The sequence below is a fragment of the Gymnogyps californianus genome, chromosome 19, assembly GCF_018139145.2.
Source record: "Gymnogyps californianus isolate 813 chromosome 19, ASM1813914v2, whole genome shotgun sequence".
NCBI lineage: Eukaryota > Metazoa > Chordata > Aves > Accipitriformes > Cathartidae > Gymnogyps > Gymnogyps californianus.
Window position 1 is genome coordinate 5,503,221 of NC_059489.1, and position 25,548 is coordinate 5,528,768.

Below are 25,548 nucleotides of genomic sequence, written 5' to 3' on the forward strand. Positions count from 1 at the left end.
GCAGAGCGGCACCAGCGTGCTAAAGCAGCTCCCACTGATTTTAGGTCACATTAGCAGCAAATCAGAGGGAACAGGCAGCCTTGGAGGGAGAGCTCTGCTCCCTCTCCTGCCTCGACTCCAGACATCAGCCCGCTTGTGATCTGGCTTCAAGAGAGGCTTGAATCTATTTGAATCCCACTGTTATCTATAATTTTAACATGTACCCCACCTCCCAAAATTGTGTGAACTGGCGCAGGGCTATCACGCCTGAGGTTCTTATCCAGAATCTGCATGTAGATGTGCAATAGTTTTAAAATAAATCTTGACAGGTTAGCTTTCAAGAAAATCTCTTGTTAGGCAGTAGTCACTACTAGCAATTACCATGCTTTTATCTGTAGCCGTCAATGCACTGTAAAAAGTGGCTGTTATTCCCATTTTATAGAAGAAACAGATGTTCTAGGGACGTCTGAATAGATTTAATACAGAAATTGCATGCCTAAAAGGTGTTCTAGAAAATCCCATCATTATCACATGACTGATTTTATTCAGTGCACCCAGGAATTCAGCAGATCTGCTGGTTGTGCTTTGCTTCTCTTCTTATTTGTTTTAAAGCAATAGTTTTGATTAGAAGTTTTCGTTTTACTCCCCTTCTGGGGCAGAGGAGAAGTTGAAATGAGACTACAATAATTTTCTTTTTGAGGCAAACTTTCAGGTAGGGATTTATTTGAAACTTCTTGAGGTTTAATTTGGTTTTGTGATCAAGAGACACAGAAGTCACATTTGTGAAATCCAATTAGGCTCCAGCCCTGGCAGGGACACATGACATAAAGCACGTAGGTCCATCTGACTCTCTGTCCTTCCCTGCTCTTAAAGCTTTCAGCATCCATGGCAGAGCCGTCCTTCTTATCTCAGGTATTTGGGATTACTGCAAACTCAATTTACCTGCTTGGGAGTTGTCAGAGCTGCAGTCTTTCCCTTGGAAACACAGGGATGACAGGGAAAAGGCAGCTGAGAACTGCTTCGCTCTAGGGCAGTGACCAGAACTGGGTAGGGCAAGAGGAGAGCTATAGACGGATGTTGTGTTGGCATCAGTACCGTGAACAACTACTAAATGCAGTTAGTACAAAAAGAGATAGGAGGCTGTGCTGTGGCCTTGCTTTTAAGAAGGAATTACAGACGCTTCTGTGCGTGTCTCTACTCATGCAACCTTCCTGCCTGGAGCTAGAGTTTGTCAGTACCTTTACAGAGCAAACTTTTTTTTGGATTGAGACTTTCCACTACAGCAAGCTGTTAGAGCAAGGAAGAGCTTACCTGGTAATGATCCTTTCTCAGGAACCAGCTCTCATGCACTGCGGATTCAAGGGTGTGATGAGGTACCTGACTGCGTGCCACTGTCTTCACTCCCAGCTGCAGAGTCCCTTGGCTTGCCTTTCCCTTCTGGCTATAGCAAAAAAAGAAACTAGATACTTCTCCTCACTTGGAGAGCAGTAATTTCTCTCAGCCACATCAGAAACCAAATTGCTAATTACCCTGCTGTGCTGCTCACCTCTCTGAGTGATAGTTGTCCCTTGCCTGGAGGAGTCCTCTTGTAGCACCCACTTGGGCCACAGCAAAACTGCACTCCCAATGGCTAACAAGTTTTCTTATAAGAGGGAATGTATATATTTATGAATGTGCTGAAGTCACTAAGGCCTTTTCCTTTACTTTCCTGAAACTGTATTCACTTCTAAGTAGGTTAATTTGTGTATACCTAACAGTCAGGACAAGCAATGATGAAAAACCTGGTCTGAAACAGACTTCAGAATTTTGTACCAAACAACCTCGTGAGCGCAGCAGTAAAACAGACTTTTCTGTTACCTTCAGCCAGCCACAGGACTTTCCTGTTAGTGTACATTTACTATTGATTTGATTTTTGGCTTTTATATCATTCACTGCGGGACTCTAAATGGTTATTGGAACACCAGAGCCTGTATTACCATGCTACTTCAGCATCTAAAATCAGAATGGGTTAAGCACATACATAGAGAGTTTAGGCTCAAGTGACTGGACTACATTCCCAAAGATGAGCAGACAGAGAAATGAATAATTCGAGATTAATTGGATTTACACATTTTCCTTTAATAACAAAATGATTCCTTTTGGTTGCATCTTTCAAACAGCCAAATAACAAGACAGTCATACTTTAACACTCTTGGTGTCCTATTTCCTGTTCCTCTGTATCTTTATTATTTACAACACCTTTGTATTTAATTTGAAGGGATAATATGATCTGAGAGTGACAGGCAGCTTTCTTAATGGGCTTCTCTGCTCCTGCTCATGCCATGACATCAATTATGCACAGCTGTCTTTGACTTGGAACGTGTAACCCCCGTGGTGACTAATTACAGTACCTAACGTTGGGGTCCCCAATGGCACAGAGATTGAAAAGTGCAGTTCAGCCTGCTGCTTGGGGACTGAAAGCTTCACCATCCCGGGAGAGCTCAGTGCTCTTGGTTTTCTCAGGCCATCGGGGTTGGAAAGGAACGGTGATGCATTACCAGGCTTTGGAGTAAAAATGAAAACATTAGAAGGAACCCAATGCTTTGCCTTTCCTAAGATCCTTTCTCTTTCCCATATCAGTGCTATTATTGTTATATTTTTATTTTAGGCCACAAACATAATTTTATTTCTTTTTCCATTTTAATCATACATTTTAATGAGTTCTCTTCACGTACAAGAGCAAGGATTGTTCTTGATGATAATAATAATTGGGCCATAGGGAAATACTGACTGCTTAATAGCTAAAGAGCAGGGTACTTAAAAAGAGATTAAGACATGTCTGATCGGTGTGTGGCTTTTGGGGGTCAGGGTGAAACTGTGACTTATCCAAAGCAGCGGCAGAACTACTGATTTTCCATGGTTTGCTTTTAGCCAAGAAGCCTAGCAATCAAACCGATATTCCCCGTAATGACTGTCTTGAGGAACTGGATTCTTCCTCGTCAAGACGAGTGATCATTTCAGCAAACTCCCTCATTTGCTGCCCCCAGTGAATAATAAGGCATCATATAGCTGCAGTTCAATATCTCTATTCATCAGTATCCTTCATAACTTGAAGGAAGAACATAGCTTATGTATGTTTTGGAAAAGATGCTGGACTAAATTCTGTGAGTCTTGAGCGCCACTGTAACTACTAAACAGATCATCGTCCTTTCTGTTATGCTGAGAAGGGCTGAACCTAGAAGATATATATGCTCTAATGGAACAAAATATCCTTAGACAGTAGTTAACCCTATACATATTTAAGCTCACCTAATCCTGGAAGTTGTAGATGGAGATCCTTATCATATACATCAGATCGAACATGGCCTTATGGCTTCAGGGACAGAATTTGCAGGGGACACGCTAACTCCCAAAAGGTACCTGGGAGCAGGAAGGATAAAGATTTTTTTTCATCTACTCTCTTTAAATGAACAGCTTTCACTAGTTTGGGTTTGACTCAGATACTGTGCCATGGGGACAGAATCAGTATTGGTTATTAGGTTTCAACTTCCCATCCTCATATTTGGAAACATGAGGCTCTATTTGTAACAGATTTTGGCCCATTCCATTTTTTTCAACTATATGACTGAATGATGAGTGATACAAAACTCATTGCATCTTTGTGGGAAGAGAATTCAATACTATTATCTTGTAATAAAATAACTTATCTTAAAAGTGTTATGAAAATATCAACCTATTAAATCCATTGCAACATCAACCACTGTTTAGGGGAAAAAATCTAGAATGAGCAATAAATAATCAAGCCACCAAAAAGCATGAACAGAATCTGGATGGTACAACCTGTGAGATGGCTGGTATTTTTAGTATTACATGAAAACAATCCCCAGGGAGAGGCAAAGCTGGTTACAGAGGACAAAGGTTAGGCTTTATTCATTAGTATTTGATTTTTGGTATGCTATCATTGCAAGCAGTAAAGGGAAAGATTTACTAAGGTATTTAGGTACCTAAACATGCCTAGCAGCATTTATAGCAGCATCTAAGTAGGTTAAGTGCCTAATTCCCATTAACTCCATCAACATCTTTAAGCTGCTAAACATCTTTGCAAAGCTGGCTCCAGAGCCTGAGCTGAGAGGTGTCTCTGTTTGAACTGGTGTGGCTGTGCTCATCTGCAGCAGCTGAAGCTCAAGCTGATGCTCCTTGGAGCAGGGCGGTATGGACAATACACGAGGACCAGGAGCACAGAAGTGAACAAAGGCTCCTGAGCTGACTTAAAGTTTTGCTACTGACTTAAGGTAGAGCCGTAGAAAAGTCACTCGGAGCAGTATTTGCAAAAAGGCCGCTGAATTTTGGTGCTTGGTTTGGAGTAAGCATTAGTGTTTCTGACTCAGTGAGTTTCTTGAGCTGCGTGTTAAGAATCCCATCAGTTCCCAGAGAAGTCAAGATTTCACAGGCCAAGTCGTAACAGCATTTGCTGAGCTTCAGGAGAGCCTTTCCCACTAGTCAGTCCTGCACAGCCTGGCCTGTTCCACAACCACAAACATTCTTCTTAAAGGATTTTCCTTACCTTAACTCAATGCCAATAGACACCCTCCTGCGTGTCAGAAACAGCCTGACAGAAATCGACCAAACCATTTGTTTCAGGTTCACAAAGCAGCCTGTCACGAGAAGCATTTAAATAGATGGTGAACATTACGTGGGATAGATCAACCTGCGTTAAACACTTTGCTTGACTGAACCTGTCTCTCAGCACTGCGGCTTGTCAGGTTTATCTTCCGCAGCAAAACACACGCGGTGAAACCCGGCTGTCTCTGGCAGCGGGTGCCCGAGGTAACTCTTAACTCTACTTCGTCTGAGGAGCAGATGAGGCCACCCAACAGGTAGTGTCCACGAAGCAAATATATTCTGAAGTAAACCAGCTAGTTAAAAGGATAAGTTACAGGAATTAGCCCTCTTTTATTGTATTTCTCATTTTAGTGTAAGTAATTTCTTATTCCTTAATTTACAGTAGAGGCTAAAGCCTCCAACTGATTTCTAGATAGGATACCATTAGCTTCTGTTCCTTAAAGTACAACCATGGGGAGTGTAAGCAAAGTAGGTGAGGCTCTACAGAGACCCGCACAAGAATTGTAGCAAGCCTGATTTGCTTTTTTAGCTTCCTTTAAAAATTGGGTTTTGGTAATTCTGAAAAATGTTATGCTAGAGCAGGAAAAGTGGGATTTGTTCACTCTCGCTCCCCTTGGCCAACTGTTGGGGTTTTGCCCCATGACATGCCTACAACAGCTCTAGAAAGTAAGCAAGAGCCGATTCAGTAACATGCATAGCCCAAGCAGATGAAGAAGTGGTTTGTACTGTTTAATTACATAAGAAGTATGTACTTTCTATCACTGAAATCCATACTCTGAAGTACACAAGACGTTTCTACCACCACAAATGTTTTTGAGTACAAAGAGGAACGGTAGTCTGCATCAGTTATGGTTTTAAAGGGGATGGTATTAAACAGGGGGCTTTCCAGACAAAGGCCGAGTAGGATCATCCTTTGAGAATAACACTCCTTGAGAATTACAGTGAAATTCTCTGTACAGTCTGGCACCACTGCAAACCCGTGTGAGTCCTTAAGGATCCAAATGAAATCGGTTATCAGAACAGATTTAGTGCTGTAAGGTTGTGTCCAAGGTGGTCCTTGCTTTGCATTAAATGTCTGTGCGCAAATAGCAACTGTTTTTTCCCCCGATTGATCATAAAAATCGATAGAGGCTTTATGTATTTGCTTACATAACAGCTGTATCTTTTCTATAGACTTTACTGTAGAAAACTACATGGCTGTGCACCTGCCAGCACATACGCCTGACCGCTATGTGAATATTTAAGTGATGTTTATGGAATGACCAGTTCACATATGTACGTGTGCTTCTATTTATCTGGTGGGGTTGACGAAAGGATCATCTAATTTATTGAGACACTGAGTAGCGTTAGAAGGAAGTTATTTAGCACCTGCGAAGCTGAGTATCTAATACGCCTGTGTAGGTATTTGTGTTAAGCTATTTGCTTTGATGGGAGAATGCGCCATTTTAAATTTACTGGAATATTTGCAGTATTTGAAGGGCAGTGTGGTGCAAGCATTCGGGTAAAGATTAACACCAGTGTGTATCAGAAGAGTATTTTTCAATGTCACCTTTACATGGAAAATAAATAGAGGTACAGGAATCATTTATGGCCCCATGGCCATTCCCTTATAAAGCTGTAGTTTCATTATTTTAAAGGATATAATGTGGACTTTCATTTCTTTTCCACTTAGATTTTTTTATTCTGGAATAAAAATGAAAACTTGCTGTTTACAGTGTTGCATATTTTGACAACTGCTCTTTACAAATTCTTTTTAAGTTATCCTAGAACCATTTTCTCAATATACACAGTTCAGCTTAATCAAAATAATTTCACAAACTATTTCACAGAAGGGAAGAGACAAGGGGAGATAGGGAGAAATAACCTAGGAAACAAGAATGCCAGCGTACAAAAATAGATTAGAACATTTGGAGATTGTAGGTATGAAAATGTAGTCTCCAAAATGGAGAATTTGAACTAGCGGATTATCTGAAGAGGTAATGCTTACCGGAGAAGAAGCTAGATAGATGCAGAGATCTATTTCTAACGCCTTTAATTTCTAGGCAAATTTATAAGAGAGAGGGAGAAATAGGCTCCAAGTTTCTGAAATGTTCTCATCTGTGGGTGGAGACAGTAAGCGGAGCAGGCAGATCGCCAACATTTTGTCTCGCTTTCTCCCCCTCTCGTGCACAGCAGGCTGTGCATTGCATGCTCAGAGCCAGAGATCATTACCAGCTCCCCAGGAAGGGCAAGCAGTATGTGCATAGCTGTCCTCCTCCAGCTAATCTAACAGAAGGACAGCTTTAAATTGCTGTTAGGTCTCTATAAAGTCTCTGCTCATGCAGCCTGCCTGATCCATAGTCTCTGTCCCTAAATAGCTTCTCCTATTTGAAACACCCAGCTAGTTGTCACAAAGCCACAAGCAGAATAAATCAAGCCGGCGAGGGTCAAGCGGAGATTCGAACCTCTCTTGAACACAATTGGGAAACTGGAATCTATATGCAATCTATATGCATGGAAGTATGAACTGAAAGCGCCTGTCATAAAGCATCCAAATGACTACTAAGGCTGCAGCAAATATCGCAAGGAATTCAGAACATTATATATCCTCTATGGGTCATGAGTCTGTGCCATTTTCAGAAAAGGGATTTCAATAAAAATGCTTCTACAGTGTCCAACCCTGAAACTGAAGCACATGCTCTGTCCCTTCAGATTGTGTTCTCTGGGAACACAAAGGAGCCTGTGAAGCACGTAGGAGCCATTGGAGCAAAATATGGCTAAAGCATTTATGTGTTATTGCTATGAGAAGTTTTCTTAGAAATATAAGTTACTGTGGGTCTGCTGAGCAAGCTCTTCTTCCTAATCCACGCCACCTGTGTAGATTCATGGATAATTTGGTTCTGACCTAGTTAAAAGTACAAAACAATTTTTCCTATTTGCTTATTCAAAATATCCTGACATCTACTTCCAGCAAAGCCTGCAAAAAACTCTTTTGTGAGCTGCACTTTGTTCCTCCAGAAAGAATATTTGGTGATGTGCTCTACAGCTCACAGGCCAAATGCAGCAGATTGCTGCACTGCTATTCAAAGAAGGGACATGACTTGGGCTTTAAAAAAAGGTATATTATTTTTGATTCAACAGGATCAACAGCTACAGTGTGCCTGACTTGGCACAGCTCTGTAATGCTAAGGACAGAGAGTGTGGCATAGGCACCAGAACTGCAAGTAAGTCTGGTCTTTATATCCATTCCTCAGAGTACAAGGATTTTTAAATCCAATGCCACACCTGCTGAAGACAGAGCTCAAAAAAATGTGATTGCACAGCCTCATTCCTTTGTATCAGCCAACAGAGGTGAGCTGGAGTGCAGAAGTGTGCCTGAACCTTTCCAGGGAGCTTCTGAAGTCCTTAAGTGTGTTGCTCAGAAAAATGCAGATTGCAGCCTGTGCCTTCCTCACACCGTTACAATCCTGTTCTCCTTCTTGGACTGAAGGTCAGAGAGAGGGTTTTCCTTTGGCATATTCATCAGTGCTTCTGCAAAGTTTCAGGTCTTTCTGTCATTCATTAGTCAGCACCTACCATATATATTATACACGCACACACACATATGAAGAGCCTCCAGAAAAACATAGCATAGAATCATATATGTGACAAAGCTGACATCATACATTGTGCTGTGAATAATGAGATTTAAAATATCCTGTGCTACTGAGGTACAGTGAAACCTGTTCATTAGCTTGCACTAGCACCCCCTGTCATTTTCTTTATCCTCTTTAAATCATCACCAATGTGTACAAAATGATTTTGTTCTACTTAAGGACCAACTTTGAGGAGGTGACTGATTTCTGCTGATCCTGGAGGTGGTTTCACAGGTTTCATTGTACTTGAAACTTCACAGCTTCCACTGAAGTATTTGATGCATGTATGTATCGGTTTAGCAAAGTACAAAAGTAGAATAATTTTCATTCTTGCCTCATATTGTTGACAGAGTATGGTGTCCTCTACCAAAACTGTTTCTTTTTACTTGACAACTTATCAAAGCTTTCTAAAGCTCAACCACCAATGTTAATAAAGTATTTCTTTTAAATGTCATCAGGGCTCCAATACTTGTAATAAGTTGCTAAATTTCTATTGGCAAAAGTTATTTGCAAATTTCTTCCATAAAAATTTTCAGTAGTTAAAGAAAAGGCATCTACATTACACTCACTAGCATTGGTTAAAAAAAGGAAAAAGCTCACCTTGCACCTTTCAGTCAACCATTACCTGGAATTTACGATGTGAAATTACAACCAATGGTCCCATCTTAACTCTCATGCTGGTCAAAGCTGTGAAAATTTCACTTCAGGTCAGGGAAGTCACGCCAATGGAGAAGTCATGAAAAGACTGGATTGGGCCCTAAGATAAGATGGATCCCTGCACACCGAACTGGCATAGATTAAGGACTGAAGGGAGACTTCTGCAGCGCCTGCATCTTTTGTAGCACCCATCAATAAACCTCCCTAAAAAATGGCAGAACCTCCTCTGACTTGAAGGGGAGAAATGTCATCAGGTACTATTATATTAGACTAGAAAGTACGTAGATTAAAAAGTGTGCATCTTCTCACTAACATATGGAAACTAGACAAACTACTTTCTGTCAACAGACGTCCTCAGCTCTTGAACCTGGGAAGCTCTCTTATTCCATCGTCATCATCCTCAGAGCAAACCAAGCTTAGTGCGCTTGTTACGGGATGGATCCATGACGTTGTCTGTGTCACATGGCTAAAAAGAAACAAAAAAAAGAAAGAGGTTTACCAATCTCAAAACAAGAAATACCAGATGGAGTCTGGAGTTGCAATGATCATTACAACACTTTCAAATACAAAATTCTCTTTTTCTTGCTAACTATGAGATTTTTACAAACAAAATGTGGAGTCTTCTGCGTGCTAGAACCTGGACTGAAGGTCTCACTTCCCAGTACATTAGAGAGAATGCTTTTGTAAGAGACTCCCGATATAGATCAGTGACATTTCCTGTTAATTAACAGAGCTGCAGACAGTTAACCCGACATGGTGTACAGCCCAGACTAGCGAAGTCTTACAAAACTCCAACAAGCTAGCAAGGTATTAACATTGCCATCATACCAGTGAAAGCCTGAGGCCTAGTGGTCAAGAGGAAGTTGACCAAATGGGGAATCGCATCATAGAAATACGCTCAGTTTGTTAGAACATGAACTGATATTCTAGCATCATTAAGTCATTCCTCTTCTTGCAGAAAGGTTAATGAATAAATCCAAAAAAGGATGTTCTTTACATGTCCTCTAGACCAAATTCTGGACGTGCTTCCACAGCCTTTACACATGTAATAAAAGGGAGTCAGTACTACTTTTTAAGGCTTAAACCCTACATTTGACACGCGGTCTAAGCTGCTTTATAGTTTTTGGTAAGCTTCTATATGAATGGAAAGAACCTGATCAAGGCTCGGTAAGGACAGATAAATGGAATAGGCTTACTGTTTGAGGGTGAGAACACCGTACACCTTATGATTGGTAATATGCATGCTAGCCATACTGTGTGTGGGCAAGACACAGCCTCTTCTCCCTTCTGGAATAATGTGTTCTTGGTAAAGGAAATAGCTTCTTTTCACTTAAAAAAATCTTGCTAATAAATTCACAGTTTTTATAGTCAAGTCAGTGCAAAGATGAATTTTGTAATACAAGTTCATTACAAGAACTAGCTGAAAAATATTGTACATATAATATACACCATAAAAGACAAACAGCTCTTCTCACAACTTCTGACATACAGTGTACCTAAAGGCCATGCCTATACTCACCTTTCAGGTGCACTGGTTTAATTAAATATGAAGTGCCATGATGGAACTACTCCAGATTTACCTTTTCAAGTGAAAACAGATTTTGTCTTTCTGTCTTCACGAATGCTCTCTTGAATATCGCATTATGGAAACTGATACGTTAAAGTAGGAATTTGAGTAAATGTTCCACTACACTGAGTTATGGGTATGGGCATCACTATTCCAGTCAACACAATCGTGCTGTAATCTTACCTTGTATTCACACCTTTCATTTGAATATACTGAGCTCAGAATAAGTTGGATATGATGAGGACAACAATACTGTTCACCAAGAGGTGAATATGATGCTAACGTAAATCACACCTTGAGCTGCATTAATAGATTAACCTATATCTGAACTGGTCATCTGTGAATTTAGCCACTACTTCAATTAAAGCAACGCCTGAGTAAGGACCAAGCAAGAAAAACAAAATGTGGAAGATAAAGGCCATATCCTCAGTTCTTATCCTTAAAAAAACCCCAAATCCAAAAGCTCCAGTTACGTGTAAAAACAATTCATAAGTGCTTTTTTGGTCAGAGCAGCACCGTAATATACTTCATGAGTATATTACAAAAATGTGCATCACCTTACTGGAGCTGTAGAGATCAGTTTCACAGAAGTTAAAAGAGAAGTATAACTGAACAACATGCAGCTACAGAAAATACAACGCAGCAGATTGACCATTCTCAAGTACAGTAATCATTTCATTCTAAGAAAGTGAATGTACCATTTTTACTAGGAATGAGAGCAACTTCCCAAAGGTTTCCAATGTTTACCTTTAGAAAGTCAGACGATAGCCAACATGAAGAATATGAAGAGTCCTTTTACAGTAAAAATGTTTTATGAGAGATTTGTGAATAAATTCTGTCTAATCAAGACCATCATTCCCACTATTCCACAACAGAGGGAAACATATGTATTCATATTTATATTATGAATATATTTATATTTGTAAATATACTAAGGAAAATGTCTTTGCTGTATTTTTCTGCAATGTTTTCTATAATGTCAGGAAATGCCATATTTTTTTTTCAATTAAAAAATTTAGTCAATATGGCTTAATACTGAAGATAGCACTCTAAATTAAAGTCCCAGCACGTGATTTCATTTATCTGCATAATGACACAGAATTCCTTCCAATACCTGCAGAATCATGGGAGCTGAATCAACTGGATTCCATCCATTCCAGCTCTGCCAATGCAAGATTTGTTGCCTGCAGTACTATTTTAAGTGTTTATATTGCCTGCTTTTATCAAGCTATTTCTCAGCAATCCATTAATGAATTTAAATAAGAACAAAATTATTTTTAAATTTTATTTTTTCCCATTTGACTTCCCCATGTAGCATGCCTTGACCTGCTGTGTACCTAAATCCTTAGCTCTATCTTCTCATGAGCATGCAGTATCAATCCTGTGAAATGGGAGAAACTGCACAGGAGTAGAAGAGTTATGTGGAAAAGCATTCACGGGTCTTTGATGTAACCAACTAAAAAATTTGTTGTTAAGTGTTTATTCTTCATAAGATTGTCCTCCTACATACTTTAGGACCAGGAGGCAAATGATGGCATGCCTAACTTTCTGCTAACCACTGTAAGAACTTGATTTTGTTCTCTCACAAATTAAATGCAAAAATTCTCCAGATCTTTAATAGTGCAGAATTGTGGCATTGAAATCAGGATTACAATTTTCTGTATTCAATGGCATAACATTGTTTAATCACTGGTAAGAAAGACGAGAACTAGTTTTCATCCATTTTCAAAATATACGGGGCCAAATTTTGCTCTAATGTCAATCTGGTGTAAATGCTTCTGATTTGAACTCAGTTCTTTTAAACTTGCACTAGACTTTATCCCATGAACGCTTCTACTAGGACAGTTTGTTTTAAACCCTTTGCCAAAATCCTTACTAGGAAAAGAACTCTTATAAATAAACATTAAGTCCAGATACCATGTCTCACATTGTAGACAGACACACACAATATGCACAGATTATTTAGGTACAGAATAAATGTATAAACCCCCCTGCTATTTATTTTTAGCTCTCCAAAAGTGCTGTGGCTAAAGAGCTTTGACATAATCAGTCCGAAGAGATAATCCCAGATTTACTGGTTTGCAGAACATTCTTGTATTAGAAATACATTCTCTCTGATTTGTGTGTTAGGGCCAGCAATAAAAGTGAGAGGGAATTCAAATCTACCTCTAGGTTTTGCTTAATTGATGAAACTGTTTTGAATATTAAAGGAATATTTGGAAAGCCAGCATTACAAATTCTAAATGTAAAATGTTTTCCATTTGCAAATGTTCCTGTTCAAAAGATTAATTTCACATTTTCAGAGCAATTAACAATATTTAAAGATTTTTAGGTTTTCAAAAAAGTCATTGCTATTGGAGGGTAGCCAAATTTATTGTTAGAAAACAGAAACATTTGATCTGGAAATATGTCAGTAGCTTATTCTGTGTTTTTAACATCAGTAAATTGCAGGACAAATTTTAGAGCTTGGAAAAACACCATGAGAACACAGGGATTTTTTGGCAAAGAGATGGTAGGGAATTATTTAAAATACCATTATAATTACCCTCCTATGGCTCTTACTTCTTTGCATGGAAAATGATTTCTTTTAAAATGAGAACTGAAGACAATCTTTTAAGAAAAGAATAATTCAAAGAAAATTTCAAAGAAAAACTAATGGAAAAAATGTCTGCACCTTTGTTAGATTTTGAGCATTATCAAGACATGCTTTTCACCTTAAATTGTATTCTCCAACTAGGGCCAAACTCTGGAGCCTAACAGGGAATCATGAAGAGTCTTGCAGACAACACAACTGCTGTAGGTCACTGTGCAGGATGTGAGCTACAAAGCAGTCATGCGGTATTCTTCAGAGTTGTTTTTTTCCTTTTCCCTTTTGACATGGGACGACATTCATAACACCTGGCTGAATTTTTCCAGTGCACCAGGGTTACTTAGCTTTAAAAGGAGCAATCTTGTGCAAGAGCCATTTGTTTGAGATCTGTTCAGGAGACAAGATGCAGCCTTAAACAATTAATCAGTCAAACTCTCATAATGAATAGGGACCATTACTCATTAGGGGCCAAATAGGATTTAGTTGTGTCTGAACTTGGAAAGCCAAATTCTGGCCTCATATGAACCCTGTGCTACTCTACCAAATTGAGCAGTATTGAAGATGAAAGTGAAAGCAGAACTCTGCTCATATGACATAACACAAAACCCAAGATAGCTATTTTCCTCCCTAAATGAACATACCCCATAACCTAAATCCATTTAATCCATAGTAGTAACTTTGCTAAACTTTTAATCTTTCTTCTCTTACTTTTTGATTTCCCAAACTTCACTAGCCCTTTAAAATGCAATAATGCTCAGCTAAAGAGTATTGATGCTTGATGGAGCTTTTACCGATCTGTGCATAACTGAAAATTTTTGCAAAGCCTTTGTTGCAGTATAGTACTGCTGATAATCGTAAGGCTGAGACATAGGAAACTGCACACTCTGAAAGCTTTACCCTTTAGTGCTTTCACTGTTGTTATTGAAATCATCATTAAAAAATGTAGCAAATAGCACTGCTAGATGTAGATGCAACGGGTTGGAAGGGGACATGCTCCATGCTAACCAGAAATATATTTCATATTGTGCTTTTTTAGTTTTTAGACTTGCATGCATATCCCAGTGGGAAGTTCTGAAGTTACTGTGAAAGGAGTATATGCCATCTGCTAGATGGCTAGCAATACGGGAGACTATGTGTTCCTTTGTTACACACTAGTATGCAGGCCCCCATGCAGTGGTGGTTTGGAGGCTAATGAGGGCCAGAGCAACAGGAAAATAAAGAACAATGCCACTGAATGAAGATCCTGAAACTTAATCCTTCATCTAGAGGTTATATCATCTTCCCTGCTTGCTCTTGCACAGAATCTGTCTGTGTGGCTCTTTGCTGGACTACACACAGCTTTGCAAGATTTGTTTTAATTGCTGCCTGTGTCTTTTGTTGCTGGGCCTTTCTGTTTCTGTTCCCCTTGTGCTTGGAATAGCCTTTTGCTTTGCAAGGATCCTATTTCTCTTTAAACCCCACTGTCCCAAATCTTGCACCTTTGAGAAGGTACCTGGCTCTTTCATCTCTGTTTTACTCATACTTCTCTAACTTGCTAACGCAAGTCTCTTGGGTCATGATCAACGTTCCATATGCACCTTCTGAAACATTGCATAATAAGAAAATATACCATCAAAAATAGATTCTGCACAAAAATGGAGTAGTCCTAGCTTGCCCCAGGCACCTTGAAGATCTTCATGTCTTGGTAGGGTGAGACAGAATTACCCTTCCTTATGCCAGCACGTGGCAATGGAGTATCTAAGGGAGTACCAGGGAGCTGCAACTCCTGAAGGCAGACCATAGGATCATGGTAATAGCAGACCTTTTAGTTATAGCCCAGCCCCCTCCCATGATTGTGGAGTTTAGATAAATACTATACAGCAAGATTTGGTACACAGGGTGGTCAAAATGCTGGAAGTGTGCTAATTCTGTTGCCCTCAAATCTCTGATAGTGTTTCTAATCGCTTCACAATCAGACTGAATATAATGTATAGTTACTGGTGCTGCACCTGACACATTTTGTGAATCCATTCCTAATTTTATTTAGGATTGCATGATTTTTGGGAGCAGAACTATTACTCAGCTTTCAAGAGCCAGTGCTTTTAACACTTTGCTGTTGTCCCTTATGAATTTAAACTTGTTATTAATTTTTTGTTTCTTCAATGCCAATGTTTATCATGAAATAAGCTCTCAGAGCTAGCACACACTTGCAGACCCCGTCATGATATCTGTCATGTTTGGCATCCCCTTTGAAAATGCCAGTGGTTGGAAAGCTGATGTTAAATGCTGTAAGGGGATACCAAGTCAAGCAATGGAAAACTCTTGCTATTTTGAAGAGCAAATGCTGGGAGGATCTGCAAGGAATAATTTATTCTGAACTGTAACTAAAGGATTTTAATTTAGTAGATAAGCAATTAGAACAAAATAAAACAACTGAGTGACGTTGATGCAAGTATAATCAATCAATCCTGAGAGCATCTAGACAAGACAGTTTGCCGACATGGAACCTATAGGCACTTTGGGAAGGGTTTTTGTATTGTATTTATCAAAATCAGATTATTTGAAATTAAACATTCTTTCTTTCTTTCCCCTTTTTGTTAAAATTGGTTTAAGACTGTACCCTCTTTCAAGACAACATTTCAAAACGAACATACAACATATAATAGTACCCCAGGAGATGCTGGGCAGGTCCTGGAAGATGGCAGTGACCTTAACTTTTATTGGCTGTAATCAGATCGAGAGCACTTGTCACCTCAGGGAACTGTGTCCTAAGGTGACATAAATGTTTCTTGTATTTCCCTCAGGGATCGCAGATTTTGCTTGAGTATTAATTAAAGATTGAAGGATATAAAGTGAAACCCCAGAAGACAGTCTCGCTATTTATTCCTTGATTAAACCGATTAAACACTTGTCTACTAAGAAAAATCTATGAGCAATTTCAGAAGGCAGTAATCACTAGGAAGAAGATTTATATAGCCAAATAGTGTGCTATATGATTTAAAATTGTCAACAACAAACAAATGGCCCAATCTAAAATAAAAACAGTAATAACAGTAGGATCTGAGCCAAGGCTGAATAAGCCCAAAGGTTTGAGTGACAGGATATGCAAACTTTTCAGTTTCAAAGCACTACCTGAAAACTATCTCTCCCCAGTATTAGCCAACTGCTATTACTCCAAAAGTGCTGTTTTAATATATGCAGTTACTCATAATCCTGTGTCTCTAAGTGAACATCATACAAATTCTGGTGCAGTTTATTTGCAAATACATCAAAGCATGCTCAAGGCTTATGTTTAAACTACACGTGTACTAAAATGAAATAAAGCTGGAGCGATGGCTTAGGCCCACAATTCAGATGAAGCACATACTGAAAAAACCTTGCTGTGCATTGTTCTGCTTCTGGTGGCTCTCCCAAACCCCAGTTTGATCTCAGGAGAACTGACGGTGCAGAGCGGTGTACGTGACTTATTCCACAAGTGCCAAATCCTGCCCTAACAAAGGAAAATTTAGTAGGAGTCTTGAACTTTCACATTTCCAGGCCTACTCGTAGAAGTAACTAAATAGGTGAGAATTAGACCTTTGGTCACATCACTGTCAGAGTAAGATTACCCAGCAGAGGTAACAAAAATCAGCACACTGATTTCAGTGGGATTTGTAGGTCTAGAGCAAAAAAATAATTTCAGCTTCATGTATTTTCTCACAGAAGAAATTTTAACAGGTGCCTTATACGATAGGCCAGAACCTGGACAGAGTGTGCAGTATCTCTGGAAGCTGAAAGAATGTTTCTCCATTTTGGTTCTTGATATTAAAAAACAAACAACCTCTCAGGAAAAAAAACCTGCCCAACCAAAAGCAGCTTAAGGTCTTAACATTCTTGTATTACAAGCTCATGTTATCATAAAAACCAATGCCAAGTTTCCTAGTTTTACATCTGAGATTATTTTCCTTATAGTCATGCAAAATGATTTCAGTGAAAATCAGAGAAACTGAATTCCCTACAACCCAAATATCTGGCAATAAACCATTTCTAAACCTTAGAAATTGTTTGGAATTTTCATCTTATCCTGGCTATCTGTAAGTCTTCATGAATTTTTAATTAGCAAAATGTCTTACACTAAATCATTGCTGTGTCTTTTAATAAGAAGTCATTCTTCATTCAACAGTGACTGTGAACGAAGAACAATTAGGGGGTACAATTTTCAGAAGAGGACTATTACTTCTGGATATATTTATTCCTAGTGACCAACTGGAGACACACCAGAGTCATGTACTTCAGATGGCAGGCATTAACACTTTGTGAAAATAAAAGTTCTCTGAGATGTCTCAAGCTGGTTATCCAAAAATCAAAAAGAAAAATGTCAGGATTACCCAAATTCATACGGTTACATCTGAAAGTGTTTGAACTAATGTTGAGCTGACGGATGCAGAGAGCTTTTGATCGTTATACATTAAAAAGTAGTAATTGGTTAGTGCTGAGCCAGTTTAATTTAAATATTTGCAACTTCTTGTGACTATATAACTATTCTTTCCTCTATTTTCAGATAGGAGGACTTGAGGATGATAGGTAAAAGGAAACATTTTCAAAAGCAACCTCTATTTTTGAGTGACATGTAAAATAGGAAAGGTCCAATTTTAAAAGATGCAAAGTAATTGCATCTTTCTTTGAACTCAATGAAAACAGAGAGCACTCCATGCCTCAAAATACCCATTCCTACTCACAAAACATCAAAGTTATTAAGATGGGGACACCTACAATGATGATTTTGATAACTGATAATTTTGGTGCAACTAACTTGCCTACTGCTATACAGGGAGTTGGTACTGGATTCAATCCGGGGGGATTTCAGTTGCATGTTCAGTACGGCAGATCACCGTTTTTCATAGTTTGCTGCTCTGAACTCACTGAAACTTGAGTGGAACATACAGAAGTTTACTTCTAGATCAGCTCTGCTATGATTTGAACTTCATTCAACTTGATTTCTTCTAGGAAGGACCACTCCAACCACTACTTAGATAACCTGCAGATAACTAGTATATTGTAATATACTAGTATATACTGGAATGGGACAGCAGAGGCGAAGCTGAACACATCTCAGTATGTTGGGTTTTGGGTCCTTCCTTTATAATGCAGTAGAAATGTGTAGAGTACACTTATCAAAGGAACAGCTTTGTTTTTTCAGTTTAGCAAGCAGTAAGTAAAATCAACTGTGATTTATTTTCCTTTTATGATGATACCTTTAGCTCTAGTGCTATAAAACATCAATGTTTATACTACAGAAGTTGTTCATCTATCACACATGCTTTGCTATTCTTAGTTCAGTCATAAAATCATAAACAGTTTCTGTGAATGCCCAGCTTTCAGTAAAATTAATGATGGCTCCTTCCCAAGCAAACCCCAACAAAATAGAATATTATAAAATATATAAGTATGATGTGTTTGCTTTCAAAGTGGAAGCCTGATTTGTTAGGTATGATTTCAAAAGCTACCAGAACACATCATGTAGTTTTTATTAATCTGTATTTTACAAGTATTGACTTTAGGCTCCTACTTAACATGAACCAAATTCTATACCTTCCAATGAAGGCACCTTCATTGCCTACTTTACTTTGTCACACTGAAGCACACAATGCTTCCACGTGAAACTTCTGATTTTTAGATAAACTGCTGAAAGATAGCCCTAAATAAAATATTACTGTTTCCCCTTTGTTATAAGATAGAAAAAAATCACAGGCTCTAAGATATCTAAGGGAAAAGATCCCAAAAGTTTAAAATATTTGGGAACTTTTACTTGTCTTTCAGGAAAATTTAATTTAAGATAAGTGTTCTTGAGGAAAATAACAGTTAATGTGGAATAGTTGGAACCTAGTCCTATTAAAATGCTAGAAAAACTGTGTTTACAGGGGCAAAATTCACAGCTGGTCCTTAAAAACTGTATACATATGCAAGGAGTGGGTGGGAGTGGGAGGGAGAATAGCAAGGCCCTACCTAATTTTAGGTGCCAGTCTCATGATACAGAGCTGCCATATGTTAAAGGTGAACATAGTGGGAGGATGGAGGAGATTAACTATAATGGGTTTTCTGGGAAAAAATTAGTGTCCCAGCTATGGTCTTCTATACTGTTCCTGTGTGATTCTAAACTGCCAGTGTATAACCATTAATTAATTAGCATATATGATACTTTACTGGGAGAGCAGTTATGCATAGACTCTTTCTCCTATTTAAAAATCAAACCCAGAAGTTACTAATTCACAAAATCAGTTCAATGATAGAATACACTTTCTGTTTGCACTGCTGCAGTGCTGTGACTTCCATGAGGACTTTTAATGCCAGAGCATACAACAAAAGTGAAATTTTGCTCTAATACTGGTGACAACACTTAGTAAACTCATTCAACGTTACACCTGAACTAAGCCTGGGCAAAAATAGCTTTAAAAGTGAACAAGATGGCCTTTCTCTTACAAAACTTTTCCCATCCTAATGCCTCCCAGCTGACTGGTAAGTGCATACATACACATCTGGATGTAGGTGATGCTTTATGAGGGCTCATTAGTCCCTTTGTGTTTCTGGGATTTACAGATAAAAAAAAAAAAAATCTATTTGGGACAGGAATTTCTATTAGAAAATCAGTAATTGAATTTCTTACAACAGAACAGCCTTAATCATCTACTAAGTAAAATTAATTAATATCAAACTTTTTTACCTTATTATGTGGGGTCTCTTCAATACACTGGTCCTTCAAGTTCAAGACAGACAATGGAAAAATTGGAGAGGATCCAGTGGAGGGTCACCAAGATGATTAGAGGGCTGGAAAACTTGGCACATGGAGAAATGTTGAAGGAATTGGGTTTGTTCAGCCTAAAGAATAGAGAGCTTGGGGGTGGGGTGTGGATATCTAATCAAAGTCTTCCAATACCTAAAAGGTAGTTATAAAGAAAATGGAGGCACTCTTCTCACAAAGATGTATGGCAACAGACAAGAAGCAATGGGCACAAGTTGCTTCAGGGGAAACTCCGTCTAGATTAAGAAAATATTCTTCACTGTGAGAACAACTCATCATTGGAATAGGGTGCCCAGACAGGTGGCGGAATCTCCCTCACTGGAAATGCTCAAGACTTGGTTTGACAGGGCTCTGGATAACTTACTCTTCAACAGATGGTTAAACGAGATGACCTCCAGACATCCCTTCCAATCTAGATTTTTCTATGATTTTATTCTATGGTTTTGCAACTGCAACGGACTGCCAAAAACCCCATTACGCTACATTCAATTGACACCTTGAGCAAATGAGGTCAGAATTTCAACTCTTCTTAACCAAACTGGCTGATATAAACAGGGATAGAAATACCAAACATAAATTAGTGAGGAAACAGGCACCAGTAATGTGTTTCTATTACACATTAATTGATGGGGCATGAATCTGGTGCTATGTATGAATGACTGATTGTATTGCTACATGCAAAATAAAATAGTGCTTGCCCTCTCCATTACTTTAAAGTACACTAGGTTATCTTAAAACATATCTGGGGCCAAATTCAACCTTTACTCTCCAGCAGGAGGAAAGCACAGTTATACTAGCAATGAAGCCAATCCCTACCTTTTAGTCTACTGGTGTAATTTTCGTCCTTCTGATAACTGTTAATTTATATTATATTGTTAAGACACTTGAACTTGCTTTTTTCCCAATGCATACTGAGATGTAACTCAGAGAGGCTTACATTACTGTTTGCTATTTCATGGTAAACCTATACACATGGCCTTAATGCCTAGCACAGAATCATGTGAGTTTATGACACACCAGCAGTCTAAAAGGTAGTTTTCTCACACTTGCCAGTACTTTGTGGCTGATCTTAGCAGCCTGGTTGATTGAAAATAATTTACTGAGAGACTGAAATGATTTCCTGAATAAAAGAGGTGATTTCAAAAATTGTCTTAAGGTGAGGATTCATGGACAAGATACAGCTTTTCCTGGCAGGTATAGAGAGCTGTTCAGCCCCTTAGGAATATAGCCATGTAAATGTTTTATTCATGTCAGTTATTCACATAAGAGGGTTTCACTTTAGTGTGTAACACAAGCCAGCTGGTTTGCTTCTTTTAAACTCTGATTTCTCATGCATTTCATATTGCTACACCCCCTTCAGAGATATTTATGGAAATTTCACAGCAAGCTGTCTCAAGCTTATGTGCTATTAAGATTCCATTCTGGGGTGTTTACTGCATTAGATTTATAACATATAGATTTATGGACTCAGCTACTTGATGGCCCAATAAAGCATGTTGGTACTGAAGGCAACTACTAATTAAAATAATATTTGATTGTCCTTAGCATATTGTAAAACTGCTGTGGATTTAAACAGAGCCATTGCAGCTTCTATATAGCCTCACAGCCTAACTGCGTAATAAGGAAACTGACAATTCACAGATAAGATCAGTTTAATTGTGGCTACACTTCGGGAATTATAACATGTTTTTCCTATCTGTTTGTATACATGGAAGTGGGCTAGTGTTGAAATACTCTTAAGCCCCTCATGGCTTTGGCTGTTCTAAACACCAAAGAATGAAAGGATTGAAAATCACAGCCAAAGAGAACAAGAAGGTTACAGTATTAGTACCAGGGCTGTAAAGTATCAACTATTCTGCTAATCCCCATTTAAACAATTAGATTAAATCCTACTGAAAAGGATCAGCTGATAAGATACACCTCAAGCTAAGTTCCTCCTAGAAAAGGATATTTTCAATGTTGGGTAGAATTTTCATCCTGAAATCTCTACCATTCAATGTTAGAAACAAGGGACTTACGTAACCCCTGCTCCTTGCCCTAAATAGTTAACTTTCTCAGACTGACTTCATACACATTACAAAGTGTAGTAAGAGGTATGAATTTTCAAGTATGCAAAAAGCCTGGCTTACGCTCTGCAAAGGCATTTGGAAACAGCGATGAAAGCAAAATAAGGAGATAGTTAAAATTAATATTAATTACCATGATGTCGTATTGCAATGCTCAATTAATTCCATTCTAATGAACTGCATTAAGAGCTCTTAACACCACTTCAGTGTGGTGGCTCCATTCAGAAGAATAGAAGTTTTTAGACAGTGGTCACGAAGGGTGATTTCACACCCTTCTCTGCAATTAAAATGGATAGATTTTCCTCGCCTGTCACGTAAAGACTGACACGCAGAACTTTATAGGACAGCTTAGAGAAGGCAACAACGATGGAAAACCTGGGGCACTATCACTTGTAATGCTAGAAGCACGTTAAGAAGAGGGAACAACATTCATGAGTCATTAACAATCAAAGATCAGATATGCAAAAATTCCTGAAAAAGCTTTTTCATGTGAACTACTCAATTCAAATCTGTAGTTTCAGCAAGTGGGGATAACATGCAAAACATCTGATGCTTTCTGCAAATTAGGCTTCCACCATCTAGACTGGCTGAGATTCTACTGTTGTTCATATGCATCTTATTGTCACATCTGCAATAGTTCAGCATCCAAGTGCAGAACTTGAAAGAAATTTCTTGCACATGTTCAGCAAATCTAGCTTCCTGCTGAGTCATCAAGATAAATACTTGTATGAGAAGCACAGTAACAAAACCAAAAAAAAAAAAGGGGGAAGGGGGGGAATTTTTCAAGAATGTGAGATTTCTTCTGTTCTGCTGCTAAATTTTACTTGCTATTATTGCTAGATAATACTATCTTCAAGCTCAGTTTCCAATTACACAGGTATAAACCTAGTGTATTACAAGTGTTTTACCGAGAACAGAATCCAGCATCCACCTTAACTCTCCAACTGTCCTATAATGGCTCCCTGTATCAACAGATGGAGACCAAGGGAACAGTGCTCTACTTTAATAGTTGCTCTTGTATTTATTTCCATTGCTATGAAATTGGCTTTTAATTCACTTTCATTTCCTAAGTTATTTTTCTACAATTTTTTTTGGTATAAATCCCATGTAGTAACCTACATCTGCCTGAGAATAAAAGCCGCTCTTTGATTAGAGCTGGAAGGCAGTATCATATACAGTGTGTTTGGAAACCTCTGCAGAAAAAAACATGTCTGCTTTAATACATCTAGCTCGAGGCACCACGGGGTGATTCAAGGACAACAGAGCAGTATGTTTGAAAAAAAGAAAAATAAAGTCCCTGCTTTTCTTGGCTAGTTAATACATAAACTTCAATGTTATTTACATGACTCTTATAAGAGTTTGGGATAAAAGTAATTTTATCTCACTGCAGAGATTTATTTGCTGCCCTTCCTGTCTTTTAGGAGACTGTGGAAGTCCACCTGCAAAATAGGGTCTTCCTGGCACTACAAGAATTAAACAATATGCAAATTTCAGCAGCTAGAATAACTACCTATTAATTAAACAATGATTCATTATGTATATGGAATGGAGATGAATTATATTTTTCACCAATTGTTTCAATCTTCTAGAGGAATAATAAAAAAACTATTATATGAAATAATTTTCACTATATTCTGGAAAAAACAACAGCATACTGTCCAATTCACTTCCTGAAGCTTCTGGGACATACAACATGAGTTGCTACTTTTTCATGCATTCTTCCTCCAGAATCAGAGAATACAACTGAAAAAAAAATAAATCTTTCCTATAGTATACAACAAATTCCCGTCGTTTTTATCAAGTAGGTCTTTGTAAAAAAGCTTTCCTTTCTCTACCTGCAAGACATTAGCAGGATATAAACCATACTTTGGACTTGGTTAAAAAAATAATATACTGTTTTTTTCATTTTTTGTAAATAAGTATTTCTAATAAGCCAGCTATGAAGAGTATGGCTTTATCTTTGGCAACCCCTTGAAAATGTAGAAAGTAAGCCCTATGGAAACCGTAGGTATAATTTTCATAGAGTAGAAATCAAGAACAAAAAACCAGCATATATGCAGAATATGAGAGAAGGCTTTTGCACCTGGTGCAGCTTCAGTGGCATTATCAATGGAATAAAAGTTGCTTAACCTGCAGCCAGTGATACCGTGAAATGTCAATATTCTGTGACACTCAAGTTAGTAAGCCTCCATTTAGCATCTTAAGTGTAAAGTCTAGAGTATAATGACTTTTCTTCTAAATAAATGGTATGGCAGTTGGAAATCTCTTGATCATTTTATAAATATAACTAAATGCTTTCAGTCCTGTTCCTTCACCCTCTTGCAGCAACAGAACAACTCATTCCCACACAAGGGAACAGGATATGACGTCAAAAAAACCCCATCAGTAACTTTAGATTTAGGTGAAACCAAAGCATTACCTTCTAAAAATCTAAAAGAATTCTAAGAATTCTTCCACTTCCCCAAAATACAAGGGCATTTTTTAAAATAGATATTTATACTTGTAAACTATTTAGGGGATGAGTTGGGTTTTTTTCTTATCTCCTGGGTCCATTATTGGGTCAAACATGTAACTGGGGAAGTTCTCAACGTTATAGACTTGGGTTTTCAAAGACATCTGAAGGATTGAGAGACAGTTCTCACTGAGTTTCAGTTGGATTTGTGACTAAGCCCTCTAGAACCCTCTGGACAGTGAAGTCACAAAAACCAGAAAAGAACAAGTGATGTTGGTAATAAAGATGTATATAAAACATATGACAGCTTTTGTTATTTTACTCATTTTTCCATTAATTCTAGGTTTAAAAATGTGTTTAGTTTGATGTGCTTTTATTTCAACAATGACCCATTTTCCCCCAGAACTACTCACTTGATAAAATATTTGATTCCATCTGCTGTATAAGCTTCTTCCCATCCATAAGGCAGACCTAAGACGAAATAAAGAAATAAGATGTCTCTCAAAGCTTAAGTGACACAAAGAACAGAGTTTTGAAATGGTGTAAGTTAGAATGCTGTCATTTCAAACCATGTCATAAAAAGATTATAAATGAATTCTTACTATTTTTGTAACAGATGATAATATAAACAATACAATTTAATAAATACTTGCTGTGCTACAAAGCTATAAAACATTTGATGATACTTTTATTACTAGCATTTCTTTTGTAGAAGCTGACAGTCTGGTCAAATTAGACTGTAGCAGTTAAGTCTTTTTGAACTTTTTATTGTAATTTACACCTATATGAAATGACGAAAAAAACCCCCCGTGCCTGTGGTCTGCTGAGGTCTGTTTTTACAGCTATTACATACAGATGCTAATAACTATATGAGGTAGAAGTCTGGGCAGAATGAAATCCTCTGCTGTTTGGTTTATCACCAACTTTTGTGTTTATACATAATTCTTTGGGAATTTAGACACAATCTCCAAGACACTTAGAGACAGATTCAGAGAAAATATTACAGATATTTGTATGTATACTTATCTATGTCTACATATCCTAACAAAGGTTAATTTACTAAATGCATTGCTTAACTTTGTGATTTACAGTAATGTTTCCAGGAGTTAAAGTATTTAATACTGAAAAGTTTAGCATAAATTAAAATAACTAATTCTGAAAGGGCGCCATTTTTACATGCACTAAGAAAGTGTGCTCTCTTTTCCTCTTTTGTAATTATCAGTCATGCTGATCTTAACAACTCAATCTTGGACTTTGGTCTTAG

At 38.1% G+C, this 25,548-nt stretch overlaps 1 protein-coding gene across 1 annotated transcript in view; it reads right to left on the reverse strand.

Moving 5' to 3' along the window:
• Positions 1-8,659: 8,659 nt before the first annotated feature.
• STXBP4 (syntaxin binding protein 4) overlaps positions 8,660-25,548 on the reverse strand; it is a 70,708-nt gene continuing 53,819 nt past the window's right edge. The window contains exons 21-22 of the mRNA XM_050908431.1: positions 24,698-24,755; positions 8,660-9,318 (exon numbers count right to left, since the gene is read on the reverse strand). Coding sequence (XP_050764388.1) covers positions 9,207-9,318; positions 24,698-24,755 — 170 coding nt within the window. The 3' untranslated portion in view covers positions 8,660-9,206. The remainder of the gene's footprint in view (positions 9,319-24,697; positions 24,756-25,548) is intronic.